The 17,303-nt window shown below is 38.5% G+C and overlaps 3 protein-coding genes across 5 annotated transcripts in view; 1 reads left to right on the top strand and 2 right to left on the bottom strand.

Moving 5' to 3' along the window:
• Positions 1 to 5,815, bottom strand: part of LOC139759055 (RNA cytidine acetyltransferase-like) — a 175,190-nt gene extending 169,375 nt beyond the window's left edge. The window contains exons 1-2 of the mRNA XM_071680969.1: positions 5,438 to 5,815; positions 1,796 to 1,884 (exon numbers count right to left, since the gene is read on the bottom strand). Coding sequence (XP_071537070.1) covers positions 1,796 to 1,884; positions 5,438 to 5,554 — 206 coding nt within the window. The 5' untranslated portion in view covers positions 5,555 to 5,815. The remainder of the gene's footprint in view (positions 1 to 1,795; positions 1,885 to 5,437) is intronic.
• Positions 5,816 to 5,957: 142 nt separating this feature from the next.
• The window catches only part of Nle (notchless protein homolog 1), an 82,821-nt gene continuing 71,475 nt past the window's right edge, over positions 5,958 to 17,303 (top strand). The window contains exons 1-5 of one of the 3 annotated variants that reach the window (XM_071680972.1): positions 5,958 to 6,068; positions 8,514 to 8,606; positions 8,860 to 8,992; positions 9,512 to 9,660; positions 14,791 to 14,936. In XM_071680972.1, the coding sequence (XP_071537073.1) occupies positions 6,067 to 6,068; positions 8,514 to 8,606; positions 8,860 to 8,992; positions 9,512 to 9,660; positions 14,791 to 14,936 (523 nt within the window). In that variant the 5' untranslated portion in view covers positions 5,958 to 6,066. Of the gene's footprint in view, positions 6,069 to 7,495; positions 7,521 to 8,513; positions 8,607 to 8,859; positions 8,993 to 9,511; positions 9,661 to 14,790; positions 14,937 to 17,303 lie in introns of those variants that run through there. The other 2 variants (XM_071680970.1, XM_071680971.1) reach the window with 2 other exon arrangements.
• Positions 7,543 to 17,303, bottom strand: part of LOC139759058 (intraflagellar transport protein 27 homolog) — a 225,593-nt gene continuing 215,832 nt past the window's right edge. The window contains exon 8 of the transcript XR_011714988.1: positions 7,543 to 8,182. The gene's annotated coding sequence lies outside the window, so the exon portion shown is untranslated. The remainder of the gene's footprint in view (positions 8,183 to 17,303) is intronic.

Genomic DNA, 17,303 nt, shown 5'->3' on the forward strand with positions numbered 1-17,303 from the left:
AAAACTTTAGTACTGCTTTTATGTACTCTAATTGGTAAATCACTCCATATGTTAGCAATCCTATTGGAGACCAGACTCTTAACCTAATCTGAGGTAAAATATTTGCCCATAAGTTTGCATACATTGCAATGCATGCAAGTAGACAAATTTTGCTTTACGGAGCTGCTTACATTGAGACTATCAAAGCTTTCGATAATTTTCAAATCATCTTTTGATGTTCTCTTTTCCAAGCTAAGTTTGTTTAAGTTGCCTAGTAAGTACTCACTGAAACTATTTCTCAGTCAAGGGATTATCTTGGCTGCATACTAACAAACTCTCTCTATTGTCTATATTTTCATCCTGCAGGGTGACCAAAACTGAACAAAATATTCAAGGTCAAACAACAGTGATTTGTAGAGAGTGAAGATATCTTCCTCAGACATAAAAACTGAACACCCTATCTATGAATCAAAGAAATCTGTTAGCCTTTTTTGAAGCTTCTAAGCAATGCTTACTTTGCTTTGTCATTAGAGATTACTACATTTCAGTCTTTTTCCTCATTTACCTTTTGTAGCTCAACAGAATTCATGGTGTAGCCTGGCTATCTGTCTATCTACATTTCTGATGCCTGTTCCAACTGGAACTCCCTTAAGGGGATGGCCATGGCAACTACTGGACTCCAGTGCTATTTCTTAGCCTTTAGTACTAAGTCTCACTCTCAACAGGCCACTGGAAAAGGGCAACTCTAGTGTAGTGTTTGCAGAGGTCTTCTCATTTTTACTACCAGTATGTAAAACTTGGCATTTATCAATACTGAAATTCATTTGCCACTTAAGAGCCCAGTCCATCAGTTTGCTTAAGTCATTATGAGGCTGCAGACATTGAATCTCTGTTGCAGATTTCTTTCCCAGCTTAATATCATTACGAAACTTTGATATCTTACAATGCAGCCCTTTAAAATGACATTAGTACATAGGAGAAAGAGAAATGATCCCAAAACTTACTAATTTTTCTCAATAGATCCTCATTTGCAATTCCTTTATTCATACATTTCATCAATAATGGAGAGAATACAAGAGAGCATAAACATAATTATGTGGCTGTAAATGGAAAACATAGCTAAAATAAAAAGATGGAAATGAGATGAAGAGCCAAATTCATTAAGTGGCAGTTATTCAGCTGGCAAAGAACCTCATCCCTTCCTGGCTCATAAGTGTTCCATGATCACTGAGGGTAAAACACAATATCTAGGTGTCACTACCACCAAAGTATCAAAGCAAATTAGACCACCACCACCTGTATACAAATAAAGTGAGTAATGTGCTTAAATATAACACTGACTAATAAAAAAAATCAGATACATGGATTTCATTGGGTATCTGTAATACCAGACCCCCATTTCCTCACCGTAAAACCACATGCAGTGTAATACCGAAACCACATAAAAGTCCAAGATGCTAAAGAATAAAGAACCCCCCAAAATAACAGTAGTAGTAATAATTAGGAAATTAATTACATGTGAAAGTCGTGAGGATCTCAATGGAAAACTTGAAGTCAATTCATGCTTAATACATCAACAGTGATGGAAAAAATTTCATGTATATATAATTCATAACAAAATACTGAAAAGGCAGTTGGTACAACAATGAACAAAGCTCTTGTTTTCCAGATATGCCCAACAGAAAATAATCTGGATAACCTATTACATAATTCCATCAATTTCACTAAAAAACTGCCAAAAATACCAGGAAAAGAGTATTATTACAAGTTTCTTGGCTCACCCAATCAAACTCAGCAAATATAAATTGTGCCTTACCTGGGAACATCAGAACCTATCCTGTGGCACCAAAGAACTGAAGGCCGCTCCCCTAATGACTTGGATACTAAATGATGAATGATCATAACCTGAAATGAAGGAAAATTATCCATTAACAAGCAAACCTGTGTAAGTAACTAGTACAGGCTGCTGAATAAGTAGCTGGATACAAGGTAGTGAGATACAAGAATGAAAAGGGCATTATATGATGGACAAAAAAGATTAGAAATGCTGTGGAAGAAAAGAAAAAGGCATATGGCAGATTGCTCAAAAGGAATGTATCAGTGAAAGTTCAGCAAAGAGGGAGGGAAGAATACAAAATATGTAAGCATAAAGTTAAAAAGTTGATAGAGGAAAGCAAAGAAAGAGTAGAGGAAGATTTTGGAAGAAAGTTCAGTGAAAAGTTTCAGGATAATAAGAAACTATACTGGAAGGAGGTGCAAAAGGATAGAGGTGGACGTAAGAGAGGAAATGCTGATGTGAGAAGTAAGGACTGGGAACTGCTGAATCAATAGGATGAAGTGAAAGGAAGATGGAAGGAGTATTTTGGAGAACTGATGAGTGTGGGAGAAGGGGAGGCAGCAGTTGTTACATGCACAGGTATGGAGGAGTGAAGGAAGAGGATACAGGTGCAGGGGCCTATAGCAAAGAAGGGCAATAATGAGGCTGAAGGTAAGAAAGGCACCTGGCGTGGATGCGACTGCATCTGAAATGCTGAAGTATGGAGGAGAAAGTGTAATAGAGAGGATGCATCTTATATGTAATTCAGCATGGAAACTGAGGGCTGTGCCTGAGGATTGGGTGAAAGCTATTAGTGTTCCTTTATTCAAATGGAAAGGTGCTAAGGATGTTATTCATTTATATATCTACTATACGCTGCCGCTGTCTCTCGCATTACCAAGGTAGTGCAAGGAAACAAACGAGAGAATGGCCCAACCCACCCACATACACAAGTATGTACATACACATCCACACACGCACATATATGTACATACATACCCATTTTTGTAGCAATTATAGGGGAATAAGTCTATTAAGTATACCAGGAATAGTGTATGCATGAATATCAATTGATAGAGTGATGGAAGTGACTGAATGCAGAATACAGGAAGAGCAAGGAGGTTTCAGGAAAGGTAGGGGATGTATGGATCATATTTTTGTCCTAAAAATGACCGTGGAAAAGTATTCAGCGAAAGGTATGACGCTGTATGTAACTTTTACAGATCTGGAGAAAGCATATGACAGAGTTGAGTGGAATGCTTTGAGGAGGTGTGTTAAGGTTATATGGTATGAGGGGAAAACTGTTGGATGGAGTAAAAAACTTCTATAGAGGAGCAAATGCATATGTAAGAGTGGCTGGAGAGATGAGCAAAAGTTTTGGGATACATGTAAGTGTTTGGCAAGGCTGTGTGATGTTACTGTGGCTTTTTAACATATATATGGATAAAGCAATAAGAGAGATGAAAGCAATACTAGGGAAAAGGGGTGATGGATTGCGTTGGCGAGATATGGTGGCTAATGGCAAGCCTGTTTGTGGAAAATACTGTGTTGTTTGCGGAGAGTGGAGAGGAGTTGCAGAAGGTTGTAAGTGTGTTTTGTGATGTGTGTAAGCATATGAGATTGAAGGTACATGCAAATAAAAGTAAAGTAATAGTGTTTGAAAGGAAATGGAGCATAAGTGTAGATTTTGTAAACCTATAAAGTGAAAGAAGAAAGTTTACTAAATTGTGCTGTGGATATAGGGGTAAAAGACAGGAAGAAGTGAGGGAATTTAAGTATTTGGGAGCTGTCTTGGGTAAATGTGGTGACAAAAGGAGAGATAGGGGAGAGAACAATAAAGAGTGGATGAGTCATTGGGTCCCTTAGTAGACTAATGAAGAGTAGAGGTGTATGTATGGAGGTGTAGAGAGGATTAAGGGAGAGCATAGTCCTCCCAACACTGACCTATGCAGCCAAAACATGGACAGGAAATGAGGCAGAGAGGTCAAGAATCTAGGCTGTGGAAATGAGCTATTTGGGGGGGGGGGGGGTGGCATATCTAGATGGGATGAAGAAAGAAATGAAAGGGTATATGAGAGACGTGGTATGACAAGGAATGCAAAGGGAATGAATTGTGGAGAGGTAGAATAGGTGAAAAGTAATACTTTAAGGTGGATTAGGTATGTGGAAAGAATGCAAGATTGGGAGTTTACAAGGAGAGTGTATGATCGTACAATCAAAGGGGTTGGCATGAGTGGAAGGCAACCTGTGACATGGGTGAATTGGGTGGAGAAATACTGGAGGGAGAAAAACATGTAGAATGCATAAAATGATGTGAGGGAGGCATGTAAGGACAGAGATAAGTGGTGACTTTTGTTGTGGCCACCCCTTGATGGGAGTTCCCAGAAAGAACAAGCATTAACGATATAGATAGAGAGATAGACAGACTGAGCTATCCTATCCAAGTATGAGTTTACTGAGGAAGCTGTGTCAAAACAAGATGCAGATCAAGTGAGAGAAGAAGCAGAACTGAAGGATGTGGATAAATGCAGTGCTGAGTCATCAGCATGAGTACACTTGATTACTTGTGGAGAAGAAATCATTGAAAAAAGGAGAAAAAGTCTAGGAGACACGACAGTCCCTTGAGGGACACTGCTGCTGATGGAGAAAAGGAGGGCTGATCCATCAACAACCACAGAGATAAATTGGCTGGAGAGGAACCTAGATATGAAGGAGCAAAGTGTTTAGTATATTGACTTAGCAATCAACTTGGCCATATAGAATCTAAACAAATACCATATGGTCCAAAGGGCATTAAAATAAACTGACATCAGGGCACCATGGGCATCCCTCATGTTCGATTCCTAGGTTTTGACAAACATGTTACCAGTGCATCATTTACACTTTCAACTGTTCATATACTGATTTTATCCATAATCTCCAACTTCAAACTCCTGCTCATTATGGAGTAGGAGGGGCTAAACATGATATCTCTAGAAAGCGTAAGAAATCCACTGGTACCATTTGCATCAAAATTTATCAACTGGAAAATGGCATATGTAGACTCAAAAATAACCAGATAATCTCCCTAACTTATCCAACAGGATGATTTATGCAGGATCTCCTCTATGCATCTTGGTATAATCATATGCTCTTACATTTAAATATCCTTCTTTCCCAAACAAATCATTAATTAATCCCTCCACCTCACATTTGGTCTCCATCTTCCCTTCCCTCCCATCACCTTATTCTTTTATAGCTTAAAAATACTTTCAACTGCAATCCTTTTTTAAAGTCTTTCCATGTCAGGTGTCATCCTCAACTCTTCAACTGCTTTGTTCTCTACGACAAACCTTCCACTCAAATCTTTATATTTCATTCTGTCCATTCTCATTACATATCTGTAGTAACCCCCTATAAATTCAATTGTTTACTCGTCAACACCAGAAAGCATTTTTTTCTGGTTGCACATAATATTATAGTACCCTTGCTAGAGGAGAAACAATATATAAATACAACATTATAGACTGCACAAACTGCCAGACCACCAGTTATAAAAATAACATTGGGCAATGTTTTACCCATGCACGTTTTCACTCTTTTTGTAACTGAAATACAGATGCAATGATCATTCTTATCAAACCAATTGTACATATTACTCACCTTATCCTTAACATTATTCCCTAAAACTACCAACAACGCTCTGTGCTTCAACTTGACACCATTGTCTATGAGAGTCTTCAGTCTTGCATCTGGAGTAACTTTATCTAACTTCTCCATTATCACAGGGTTCTGACTTATGACATAGTCTTAACAAACTGGTGCCCAAGAGAATGAATTTTTCCCGAGTGTTGATTCAGTTTTACCGGGCCACTTCTTGTCTGTTTGTCCAATTGACACCAAACTACAAAGTCCTCCCCGAGCGTACTGTCCTCCTGAGCACTGAACACTTGTTATTCTCAATAATCTTGAGTAGATCCGCAATCATTATGACGATCACTTCATAATCTCTTTCCTTCCCTCATGCCGCCTGGTGTCACGTTATTTTCACCATAGTAAACAAGTCACACACTTGGAGGGGAAACTTGACTAAATTAATAAAATAACGGCAATTTTTCCATCAAAAATACGAAATTAAAATAGATATACGAGACGGATAAATATATCGTATATATGTATATCATATTGTTGCGATGGAAATATTGATATGTGTAATATTCCACTGTATTAATAACCGTTGGCAGCACGTGTTTTTCCCGATGTAAACAAGACTAGATTATTCACCTCACATCATGTATGTATACATTTTTTTACAGCGCATACATACTAGATGAATTACTTACGCTTAGAAATTACTTCTTGTGAGACTGTATATCATGAAGAGTTTCCAAAGTTATAAGGACTCGATTGTGCAGCTTGATATATGTGTGATGTTCTAATGAAAATTGCGTGGCTTAGTGCAGTCTAATGAAAATTGTGTATTTTAGTTACCTTACTAAAAGTGGAATGTAATTGAATTACTTAGGAAATTGTAGTTCATTATAGAAAGTTAACTGAGACTGGGGGAGTATGGTTAAGTTTCCTCGTTTCATCTCGTGATAGAGTAGTAGTTATTTTGCCAACGGATACCAAAGGGCTGTTGATCCCCCATAAGGACAGGTAGCCCGCAGGATATTGTTTAAGGAGGGTAATCCTGGTAGATATTTAACAACGTAATCATCAGCCTATCCCTCAGCCTCAACCTTAGTTTAAGGTAGTTACGTGGATCCGCAAACAATGTATTCCATCAAAAGCCACAAAAGTAAACTTGCCTCAGGGTAACATATGACTTAGCCACTGTTCAGATACTTGGCAAAATATTTACTTCATAATGTGAATGTAAATTGATTTTTTTTTACGTTTGAGGCTCCAGTTATGGACAAAAGTCCACATTAAGCCTGGACTTTGATTGATATAGAGAGAGGATTATGAGAGGGGAAAAAGAAGAGACAAGGGAAAGTATTTTATGTGTCTGGTCATAGTAATTAGAAAAGACATGAGAGGGTAGAGTTCCAAAGCTTTGAGGTGTAGGGAAAGAAACAGTTTTCAAAACGACCACCCTCGAGTTGCCAACAGCATGTATTAAAATCAAAAGAACCCATGAAAACACCTAAAATCCTTTAACTGTCAGAATAAAATATCTATTTTCAGTGTTATAGACAAAATGCACCACACACGCATCACACCAATTGCCAGTAAATGTAAGCACATATTACACAGTGGCTGGTAGCACAACCACCCAGATAACTGACAAACAGGCATTCCAATGCTGATTTCTACTAGAGTTACATCTGCCCCTACATTTCATCTGATCTAAGCCAACTTCTTATCTACAGGATAAAAGTTAATGCCCTGAAAGAGACTGTCAATTTAAAGCCTTTAAATTCTTTCTTCTCAGTGTAAAAAGTCAATTGTACATCTCTTTCAAATCCATAAGTTAATATAGTGGCAACTTCTAGATTTACTCTCCACTAGATTACATTGAGATAGGCTAGGGTCAGGGGGATGTGGGTAGAGTCCAAGGAGGCTAGGGTCAGGCAGATGTGGGTAGAGTCCATGGAGGCTAGGGTCTGGGGGATGTGGGGTAGAGTCCATGGGTATGGGCTTGGTAAGGTTGATTGGTATGACTGTCTTAATCCAACACTATCCTCTCACTTTCAGATAGTGATGAGTGAGAGCTCTGCCAAAGAACAACAGTTTTAGACAGGTTGTATTTTTTGCAAATTGAAATATTTTTCCTCATACCACTGTTATTAGCATCCAACGATGAAGAAATGTTGCCTGGAGTGATGATTTGTGACAGCTTGAAACTGATAAATCAAGACAGCCATGTTTGATTAATGACAAGCAATCATAAAGATGATGTGTGTCAATTTCCTCTGCATTTTTTAAAGCCTTGTACTTACACCATCTACATTCCATTTGTTTCCCAATCAGAATGATTATTCTTCTTTCTGCTAGATAAAATCACAAAGTGCAGGGAAAATGTTGATATAAAACAAATTAATCAACCTTACCTGACTTTTAACTATGAGGGACTTGTCCCCAGGCCCCTCAACCCTAGCATACCTAAACACAACCCAGGTGGCTGTCTTAGTTTGCCAAAAATACTGTTGTACACCACTGTGAGCACTATTTCTCTGCAGTGGTGTCAAGTTAGATGCTGAAACCTCATCAGCATGAAGAGAAATATTTCATTCTCCTAAAAATATAAACTTGTGCACAAATCCTCTTCATGAGTACAAAAGAAACTGCTTTCCTTCTGGGCATGAATATTTTTCTCTGGATGACTCACTCTGGTTTTCCCTGGCATTTGCATCTTGAAGATTCTCTTTCCTCATATGCATCCAGTTGTCGCCAATTTGACTTCTGTGGATGAGAAGGGGAATTCTCTTATTGTACAACTGATTGTGTATGCGAGTATTGTGAGTGAGTAAGTCAGGGGAATTCTTCAGTTTATGCACATGACTGAATTCATGTAATGATCAGGGATTGTAAACTTTGTTCTTTTAGCCAAATAAGGCTTATATGAAGTAACAAAGTTGACTTGCATTTTCTTGAGTTTGTTGTTTTATGAGTTTTGATCTGTGCCTGATAAAAGATAGTTACTGTTGTGTAGAGAAGATTTACTGTAATTATAGAACATTCATCTCGTACTTGATTTTGACATACTCAATAATATTTAAAAATTTTTCTTTAGGGAAGGTAGCAAACGGGATCTTGAAGATGATGAGCTGTCTGTACCTGAGAAACACTCGAAAATGGAGGAAGAAGCTACAGATGATAAGAACTGGTATAACTGCACATGATTATATGTAAACCTATATGAATTTCCATGGCAACTCACTGTGCATAAATGAGATATCTTTTTGTTTGATTTATAGTCACGATTTCATGATAAGCAAAATCACATTGTTTGCTGTTAGATTATGTTTGGGCTGTGGAATGAATTTAATTGGGAAATGTAATTTTTCAAGTGACCTGATTATTTTCAAGACTAAGAACTGCTGGAAACCTATTGTAAAATGCACTGTATTACATTTCAGCTCTGAAGGTTTAGTTAATGTCCTTGCTCAGTTCCAATCTGAGTCAGGTGAAACTGTTGGTCCCCCCATAGAGCTGCCTCTTGCTCTGGCCCGTGATAAGCTCCAGCTAATCCTTAATGCTCTACTGGAACAGGTATTTTTTTTACTTGTAATTACTGTAGAAAGGGAGTTTCACGTACATGGAACTCCTCTTCTTATTCTTGTATTCCTGTCATTCAGGATTTTGAACTTTCAGGGTTAATAACATTTGCTTCATTTGTGTTTGCTGTTTATGTCAACTTATTCTGTTGCCTAAGAAATACTCCCTCTTATCCCTTCTGACACTTTTCATGCCTGTCTTCTTTGTGTGTCCTCTCATTTTACATCAGATAACTGATTTATGTCAACTTAATCATGGCCTGAAAGTTATGTTTTATCATGTTTCTCCATATCCTTACTTTTTCAAATGTGGGCAGATTGAGTGCATACCTACCCTTTCTGTAACTGTGGGACTCCTTCACAGATGTGCCCATTTGTTCTTTTGTTTTTCTAATACTATTTACCTCCTTCCAAGACATTTTCTTATTCTGGATAAGATTCAAAGAACAAAGGACACGTCATGAATGCTTAATCAGATTAGGTAGGAGTAACCAGATATTCCTCTGTATCTCAGGAGGAGATCACCCCATACAGCTTCTTTGTTAATGAAAAGGAGGTTACAGGCAGCTTAAGTGGAGCTGTAGACTCATCAGTAAGCGAGGAGAAAGTGATGACCATTCTCTACCAACCCCAAGCAGTGTTTAGAGTACGAGCAGTTACCAGGCAAGTAGCACTCTTATGTTTTCATTATTCAAATCCTGGTAACACAGAAACTGAATGGCTTAGATCTCTGGTGTACTTTTTCTGTTTTGCTATACTAAGAATGAGTCTTAGTATGAAATAATCTAGACTACTAGACATTCATTTAATTGTAATATATGTTTATGAGCATGGTTTAGACACCTTGGAAATTATGGCAATGTGCTTTGCAAATGATACCCACCAGGATTAATTTGAAGTGTGACTACAGCTGAGTGAAGGAAAGCTATAATTCTGTAACCAAAATCGGAAGAAGAAGCCTGCATGGAGAGATACCTAGAAAGTGTCAGTGAAGAGTGATATAAGGTAAGCGTAAATGAAACATTGAGAGTGAAAAAGAAGTGGAAAGTAGTTAGAGAAGTAATGCTTACATCTTTGGTAAAGTGTGTGGCATGCAGAAGGTGAGAGGTGGGTGTGTGATAAAGGGTTGTTGAGTGGTGGAATGAGGAAGTTAGATTGCTGATGAAAGAGAAAAGAAAGTCATATGGACAGTATCTGCAGGGAAGGATATAAGTAATTGAAAAGGGTACAACAGAAAGTGGATAGAGGTCTAGAGAAACCTACAAGACCTGAAAAATAGAGCATATCTGAGATGGGAGAGAAAGTAAGGAAGTGTGGTGAATATTTTGAAATGAGGTGAATATTCAAGAATAGAAAAGAAATTGAAGTAATAGTAATGAGAGCATGTAGGGAAAATTGTAAATGGCAAATGAAAAGTAAACAAGAGCTGTAGTATTTTGAAGGACTGTTGAATGTATTAGATGATAGGATGTGTTTGGGATGAGGTGGAATGGGGTGTGAGAGAGTCATGATGATAGTATGGTTAAAAGAGACAAAGTAGTGGAAGCCTTGCAGCAGGAGTAGATGGGATTGTATTTCAGTTTCTGAAGAAAGCAGGTGAGCATTGTTGATTGAACTTTAGTTATGGTACTGTCCATGAGAAGATTCTTTCAGAACTTGTATAAGCAAATCATTGAAATAGTAGTCCAGGCTGAAATACTTCTTCCCTTATGAGTCACCTCCAACTCTGATGAACATTGGAGTTACATATATAAGCAAGTCTGGTGAAGATACATTTATTCAAATTATTTGAGATATTAGAAAATTGATTTGCTTAAGACAGTACCTTATCTGTTTTGATACAGTTGGTTAATGTGGACTATCGCTAACTGTAAGTGGTGAACTAGTGATGAATGGAGGACAATAAGTAAATAGGACTTGGGATGTTCAGTGTTGTAATTGGAAATGGTGAAGAGCTTCTAGATTTATGTGCTGAAAAAGGACTGGTGACTGGGAATATCTGGTTTAAAAAGAGAGATATACATAAGTATACATATGTAAGTAGGAGAGATGGCCTGAGAGCGTTATTGGATTACGTGTTAATTGACAGGCACATGAAAGAGAGACTTTTGGATGTTAATGTGCTGAGAGGTGCAACTGGAGGATGTCTGATCATTATCTTGTGGAGGCGAAGGTGAACATTTGTAGAGGTTTTCAGAAAAGAAGAGAGAATGTTGGACATTGGTGAGAGTGAGCGAGCTTGGGAAGGAGACTTGTGTGAGGAAGTACCAGGAGAGACTGAGTGCAGAATGGAAAAAGGTGAGAACAAAGGACGTAAGGGGAGTGGGGGAGGAATGGGATGTATTTAGGGATGCTTGTGGCATGAGAAGCGGGGGAGGTGGGCAGATTAGAAAGGGTAGCGAGTGATATGATGAAGAAGTAAGATTGTTAGTGAAAGAGAAGAGAGAGGCATTTGGACAATTTTTGCAGGGAAATAGTGCAAATGACTGGGAGATATATAAAAGAAAGAGGGAGGAGGTCAAGAGAAGAGTGCAAGAGGTGAAAAAGAGGGCAAATGAGAGTTGGGGTGGAAGAGTATCATGAGATTTTAGGGAGAATAAAAAGATGTTTTGGAAGGAGGTAAATAAAGTGCGTAAGACAAGAGAACAAATGGGAACATTGGATGGGGGCTAAAAGGGAGGTAATTACATGTAGTGGTGATGTGAGATGGAGTGATTATTTTTAAGGTTGTTGAATGTGTTAGATGATCGAGTTGCAGATATAGGGTGTTTTGGTCGAGGTGGTGTGTGAAGTGAGAGGGTTAGGAAGAATGACTTGGTAAACGGAGAAGAGGTAGTGAAAGCTTTGTGTTAGATGAAAGCCGGCTAGGCAGCGGGTTTGGATGTTATTGCAGAGGAATTTATTAAAAAAAGGGGTGACTGTGTTGTTGACTGGTTGGTAAGGACATTTAATGCATGCATGACTCATGGTGAGGTGCCTGAGGATTGGTGGAATGCATGCATTGTGCCATTGTACAAAGGCAAAGGGGACAAAGGTGAGTGTTCAAATGACAGAGGTGTAAGTTTGTTGAGTATTCCTGGGAAATTATATGGGAGGATATTGATTGAGAGGGTAGGGGCATGTACAGAGCATCAGATTAGGGAAGAGCAGTGTGGTTTCAGAAGTGGTAGAGGATGTGTGGATCATGTGTTTGCTTTGAAGAATGTTAGAAATACTTAGAAAAACAAATGGATTTGTATGTAACATTTATGGATCTGGAGATGGCATATGATAGAGCTGATAGAGATGCTTTGTGGAAGGTATTAAGAATATATGGTGTGGGAGACAAGTTTCTAGAAGCAGTGAAAAGTTTTTATCGAGGATGTAAGGCATGTGTATGAGTAGGAAGAGAGGAAAGTGATTGGTTCTCAGTGAATGTTGGTTTGCGGCAGGGGTGCATGATGTCTCCATGGTTGTTTAATTTGTTTATGGATGGGGTTGTTAGGGAGGTGAGTGCAAGAGTTTTGGAGAGAGGGGTAAGTATGCAGTCTGTTGTGGATGAGAGGGCTTGGGAAGTGAATCAGTTGTTGTTCGCTGATGATACAGCGCTGGTGGCTGATTTGGATGAGAAACTGCAGAAACTGGTGACTGAGTTTGGTAAAGTGTGTGAAAGAAGAAAGCTGAGAGTAAATGTGAATGAGAGCTAGGTTATTAGGTACAGTAGGGTTGAGGGACAAGTCAGTTGGGAGGCAAGTTTGAATGGAGAAAAACTGGAGGAAGTGAAGTGTTTTAGATATCTGGGGGTGGATCTGGCAGTGGATGGAACCATGGAAGTGGAAGTGAGTCATAGGGTGGAGGAGGGGGGCGAAAGTTCTGGGAGCGTTGAAATGTGTGGAAGACGAGAACATTATCTCGGAAAGCAAAAATGGATATGTTTGAAGGAATAGTGGTCCCAACAATGTTATATGGTTGCAAAGTGTGGGCTATAGATAGAATTGTGCAGAGGAGGGTGGATGTGTTGGAAGTGAGATGTTTGAGGACAATATGTGGTGTGAGGTGGTTTGATTGAGTAAGTAATGAAAGGGTAAGAGAAATGTGTGGTACTAAAAAGAGTGTGGTTGAGAGAGCAGAAGAGGGTGTTTTGAAATGGTTTGGTCACATGGAGAGAATGTGTGAGGAGAGATTGACAAAGAGTATATATGTGTTGGAGGTGGAGGGAACGAGAAGTGCGAGACCAAATTGGAGGTGGAAGGATGGAGTGAAAAAGATTTTGAGCTATCAGGGCCTGAACATGTAGGAGGGTGAAAGGCTTGCAAGGAATAGAGTGAATTGGAATGATTTGGTATACCGGGGTCAACGTACTGTCAATGGATTGAACCAGGGCATGTGAAGCGTCTGGGGTAAACCATGGAAAGTATTGTGGGGCCTGGATGTGGAAAGGGAGCTGTGGTTTTGGTGCATTATACATTACAGCTAGAGACTGAATGTGAACGAATGTGGCCTTTGTTGTCTTTTCCCAGCGCTACCTTGCACACAAGCGGGGGGAGGTGGTTGTCATTTCGTGTGTGGCAGGGTGGCGACAGGAATGAATAAAGGCAGCAAGTATAAATTATGTACATGTGTATATATGTATATGTCTGTGTATATATATGTATGTATACTTTAAAATTTATATGTGCGTATGTGGACGTGTATGTATATACATGTGTATGTGGGTGGGTTGGGCCATTCTTTCATCTGTTTCCTTTACCTCACTAATGCGGGAGACAGTGACAAAGTATAATAAGAATAATGATGATAGTAAAAGGAGAGAAATATTAATTATTATTCATAAGAGAATAACAATAAAAGAATGGGTGCGAGACATTTTGGTTTTTCTCTGTCTGTTCCTTGCACTACCTCACTAACTTGTGATAAGCAATCAAATATTAAAAAATTGGAAAGATGATTCTAATCCACCCCTTTCCTCCCATCAACACCAAAGCTAATTCATATTTTGTCAACAGGTTCTTATATGTAGAATTCTCAGCCTTTATTGTTGAGTGTTCATACAGCAATTTAGACTTTTTGTTTGGATTCAAACATTTTCTACTCTGGATTGCATCTTGAATTATATAATGGAAGTGTGTGGGAAAGAGTGAGGAATGCATGTAATTTGTTAAATGAAACTGAGCAAAAGTTGTGGAATATAGAGATACATTAACTTGGATACACCTAGTTCTAAACTTATGAAATGTCTTATCAACCTACAAGGAAAGGCACTTTGTGAGATTTAAAATCAGAGGCTTACCAGTTTTATGGCATGCTAGCTCAAGGGAGAATGGTGTATTTTAGTATGCTTGGTTGAATACATATGATTTAAACATTAAATGCAATTTTAATTGAAAAATAAAATTGCCAACTCATAAACACTCATCAAAAACATTGTATATTATCTGTATTTGTCTTTATGTATGCATTATGATACAGAACACACACTTACATAGCATATCTTGACATTATTAAATCCATGAATTATCTAATTTATGGCAAAAACAAAGTTTATGCATGAGGTTTCAACAAGCCACCATGCGGGGGCAGCACAAATGGGACCCCAGGTGTCATTTTCTGGTTGAGGAAGTGGCAGCAAATGGTGCATGATGTACAAACTTTTTTTTTAGTCATATTTCACTGAGAAGGAATGCTGTATATTATGACCTGTCGTAATTCACAACCAAAGGGTTAACAAAAAGGATCATAGAATTTCTGCCGTTTAGTTTGTGATATTATTGAAACTTTTATATCTTAATCTTGAAATAAATTTCTTTCATCCAGGTGTACCTCCTCCTTACCTGGACATGCAGAAGCTGTTCTGTCAGTTTCATTTAGTCCCGATGGGCAACATTTGGCTTCCGGGTCTGGGGATACTACTGTTCGCTTCTGGGATGTCTACACCGAAACACCGCACTTCACTTGCAAAGGTGAAATTTGTGATGCACTTATGAGAAATATAATCAGTATGTTTACCATACAGTGGTTAAATTGATGAGAACTACTATTGACGTTTGTGTAAATAAATTATACATTTCCCTTTTCCATAGCCAGAGGTTGAACTATTATGTGACATTCATTCTTTCATTTCATTTCAAGCTAGAAGTTTCAGTTTTCTAAATTATTTCTTACATTTTTCATATGTATATATATGTATATGTGTGTGTGTATATGTGCGTATGTATGTGTGTGTATGTATATATATATATATATATTTTTTTTTTTTTTTTTTTTTTATACTTTGTCGCTGTCTCCCGCGTTTGCGAGGTAGCGCAAGGAAACAGACGAAAGAAATGGCCCCCCCCCCCCCCCATACACATGTACATACACACGTCCACACACGCAAATATACATACCTACACAGCTTTCCATGGTTTACCCCAGACGCTTCACATGCCCCGATTCAATCCACTGACAGCACGTCAACCCCGGTATACCACATCGTTCCAATTCATTCTATTCCTTGCCCTCCTTTCACCCTCCTGCATGTTAAGGCCCCGATCACACAAAATCTTTTTCACTCCATCTTTCCACCTCCAATTTGGTCTCCCTCTTCTCCTCATTCCCTCCACCTCCGACACATATATCCTCTTGGTCAATCTTTCCTCACTCATTCTCTCCATGTGCCCAAACCATTTCAAAACACCCTCTTCTGCTCTCTCAACCACGCTCTTTTTATTTCCACACATCTCTCTTACCCTTATGTTACTTACTCGATCAAACCACCTCACACCACACATTGTCCTCAAACATCTCATTTCCAGCACATCCATCCTCCTGCGCACAACTCTATCCATAGCCCATGCCTCGCAACCATACAACATTGTTGGAACCACTATTCCTTCAAACATACCCATTTTTGCTTTCCGAGATAATGTTCTTGACTTCCACACATTCTTCAAGGCTCCCAGAATTTTCGCCCCCTCCCCCACCCTATGATCCACTTCCGCTTCAATGGTTCCATCCGCTGCCAGATGCACTCCCAGATATCTAAAACACTTCACTTCCTCCAGTTTTTCTCCATTCAAACTCACCTCCCAATTGACTTGACCCTCAACCCTACTGTACCTAATAACCTTGCTCTTATTCACATTTACTCTTAACTTTCTTCTTCACACACTTTACCAAACTCAGTCACCAGCTTCTGCAGTTTCTCACATGAATCAGCCACCAGCGCTGTATCATCAGCGAACAACAACTGACTCACTTCCCAAGCTCCCTCATCCCCAACAGACTTCATACTTGCCCCTCTTTCCAAAACTCTTGCATTCACCTCCCTAACAACCCCATCCATAAACAAATTAAACAACCATGGAGACATCACACACCCCTGCCGCAAACCTACATTCACTGAGAACCAATCACTTTCCTCTCTTCCTACACGTACACATGCCTTACATCCTCGATAAAAACTTTTCACTGCTTCTAACAACTTTCCTCCCACACCATATATTCTTAATACCTTCCACAGAGCATCTCTATCAACTCTATCGTATGCCTTCTCCAGATCCATAAATGCTACATACAAATCCATTTGCTTTTCTAAGTATTTCTCACATACATTCTTCAAAGCAAACACCTGATCCACACATCCTCTACCACTTCTGAAACCACACTACTCTTCCCCAATCTGATGCTCTGTACATGCCTTCACCCTCTCAATCAATACCCTCCCATATAATTTACCAGGAATACTCAACAAACTTATACCTCTGTAATTTGAGCACTCACTCTTATCCCCTTTGCCTTTGTACAATGGCACTATGCACGCATTCCGCCAATCCTCAGGCACCTCACCGTGAGTCATACATACATTAAATAACCTTACCAACCAGTCAACAATACAGTCACCCCCTTTTTTAATAAATTCCACTGCAATACCATCCAAACCTGCTGCCTTGCCGGCTTTCATCTTCCGCAAAGCTTTTACTACCTCTTCTCTGTTTACCAAATCATTTTCCCTAACCCTCTCACTTTGCACACCACCTCGACCAAAACACCCTATAATCTGGCCACTCTATCATCAAACACATTCAACAAACCTTCATAATATATATATATATATAATATATATATAATAATATATTTTTTTTTTTTCATACCATTCGCCATTTCCCGCAAAAAAAAATTGTTTAAAAAAAATTTTGTTTTTTTTTAAAAAAAAATTAAAAAATAAAAAAAATTTTTTAAAAAAAAAAAAAAAAAATTTTTTTTTTAAAAAAAAAATTTGAAATATTTTTTTAAAAAAATTTTTTTTATTTTTTTAAAAATTTAAAAATTTTTAAAAATTTTTTAAA

This window comes from Panulirus ornatus, chromosome 32 (assembly GCF_036320965.1).
Source record: "Panulirus ornatus isolate Po-2019 chromosome 32, ASM3632096v1, whole genome shotgun sequence".
Classification (NCBI taxonomy): domain Eukaryota; kingdom Metazoa; phylum Arthropoda; class Malacostraca; order Decapoda; family Palinuridae; genus Panulirus; species Panulirus ornatus.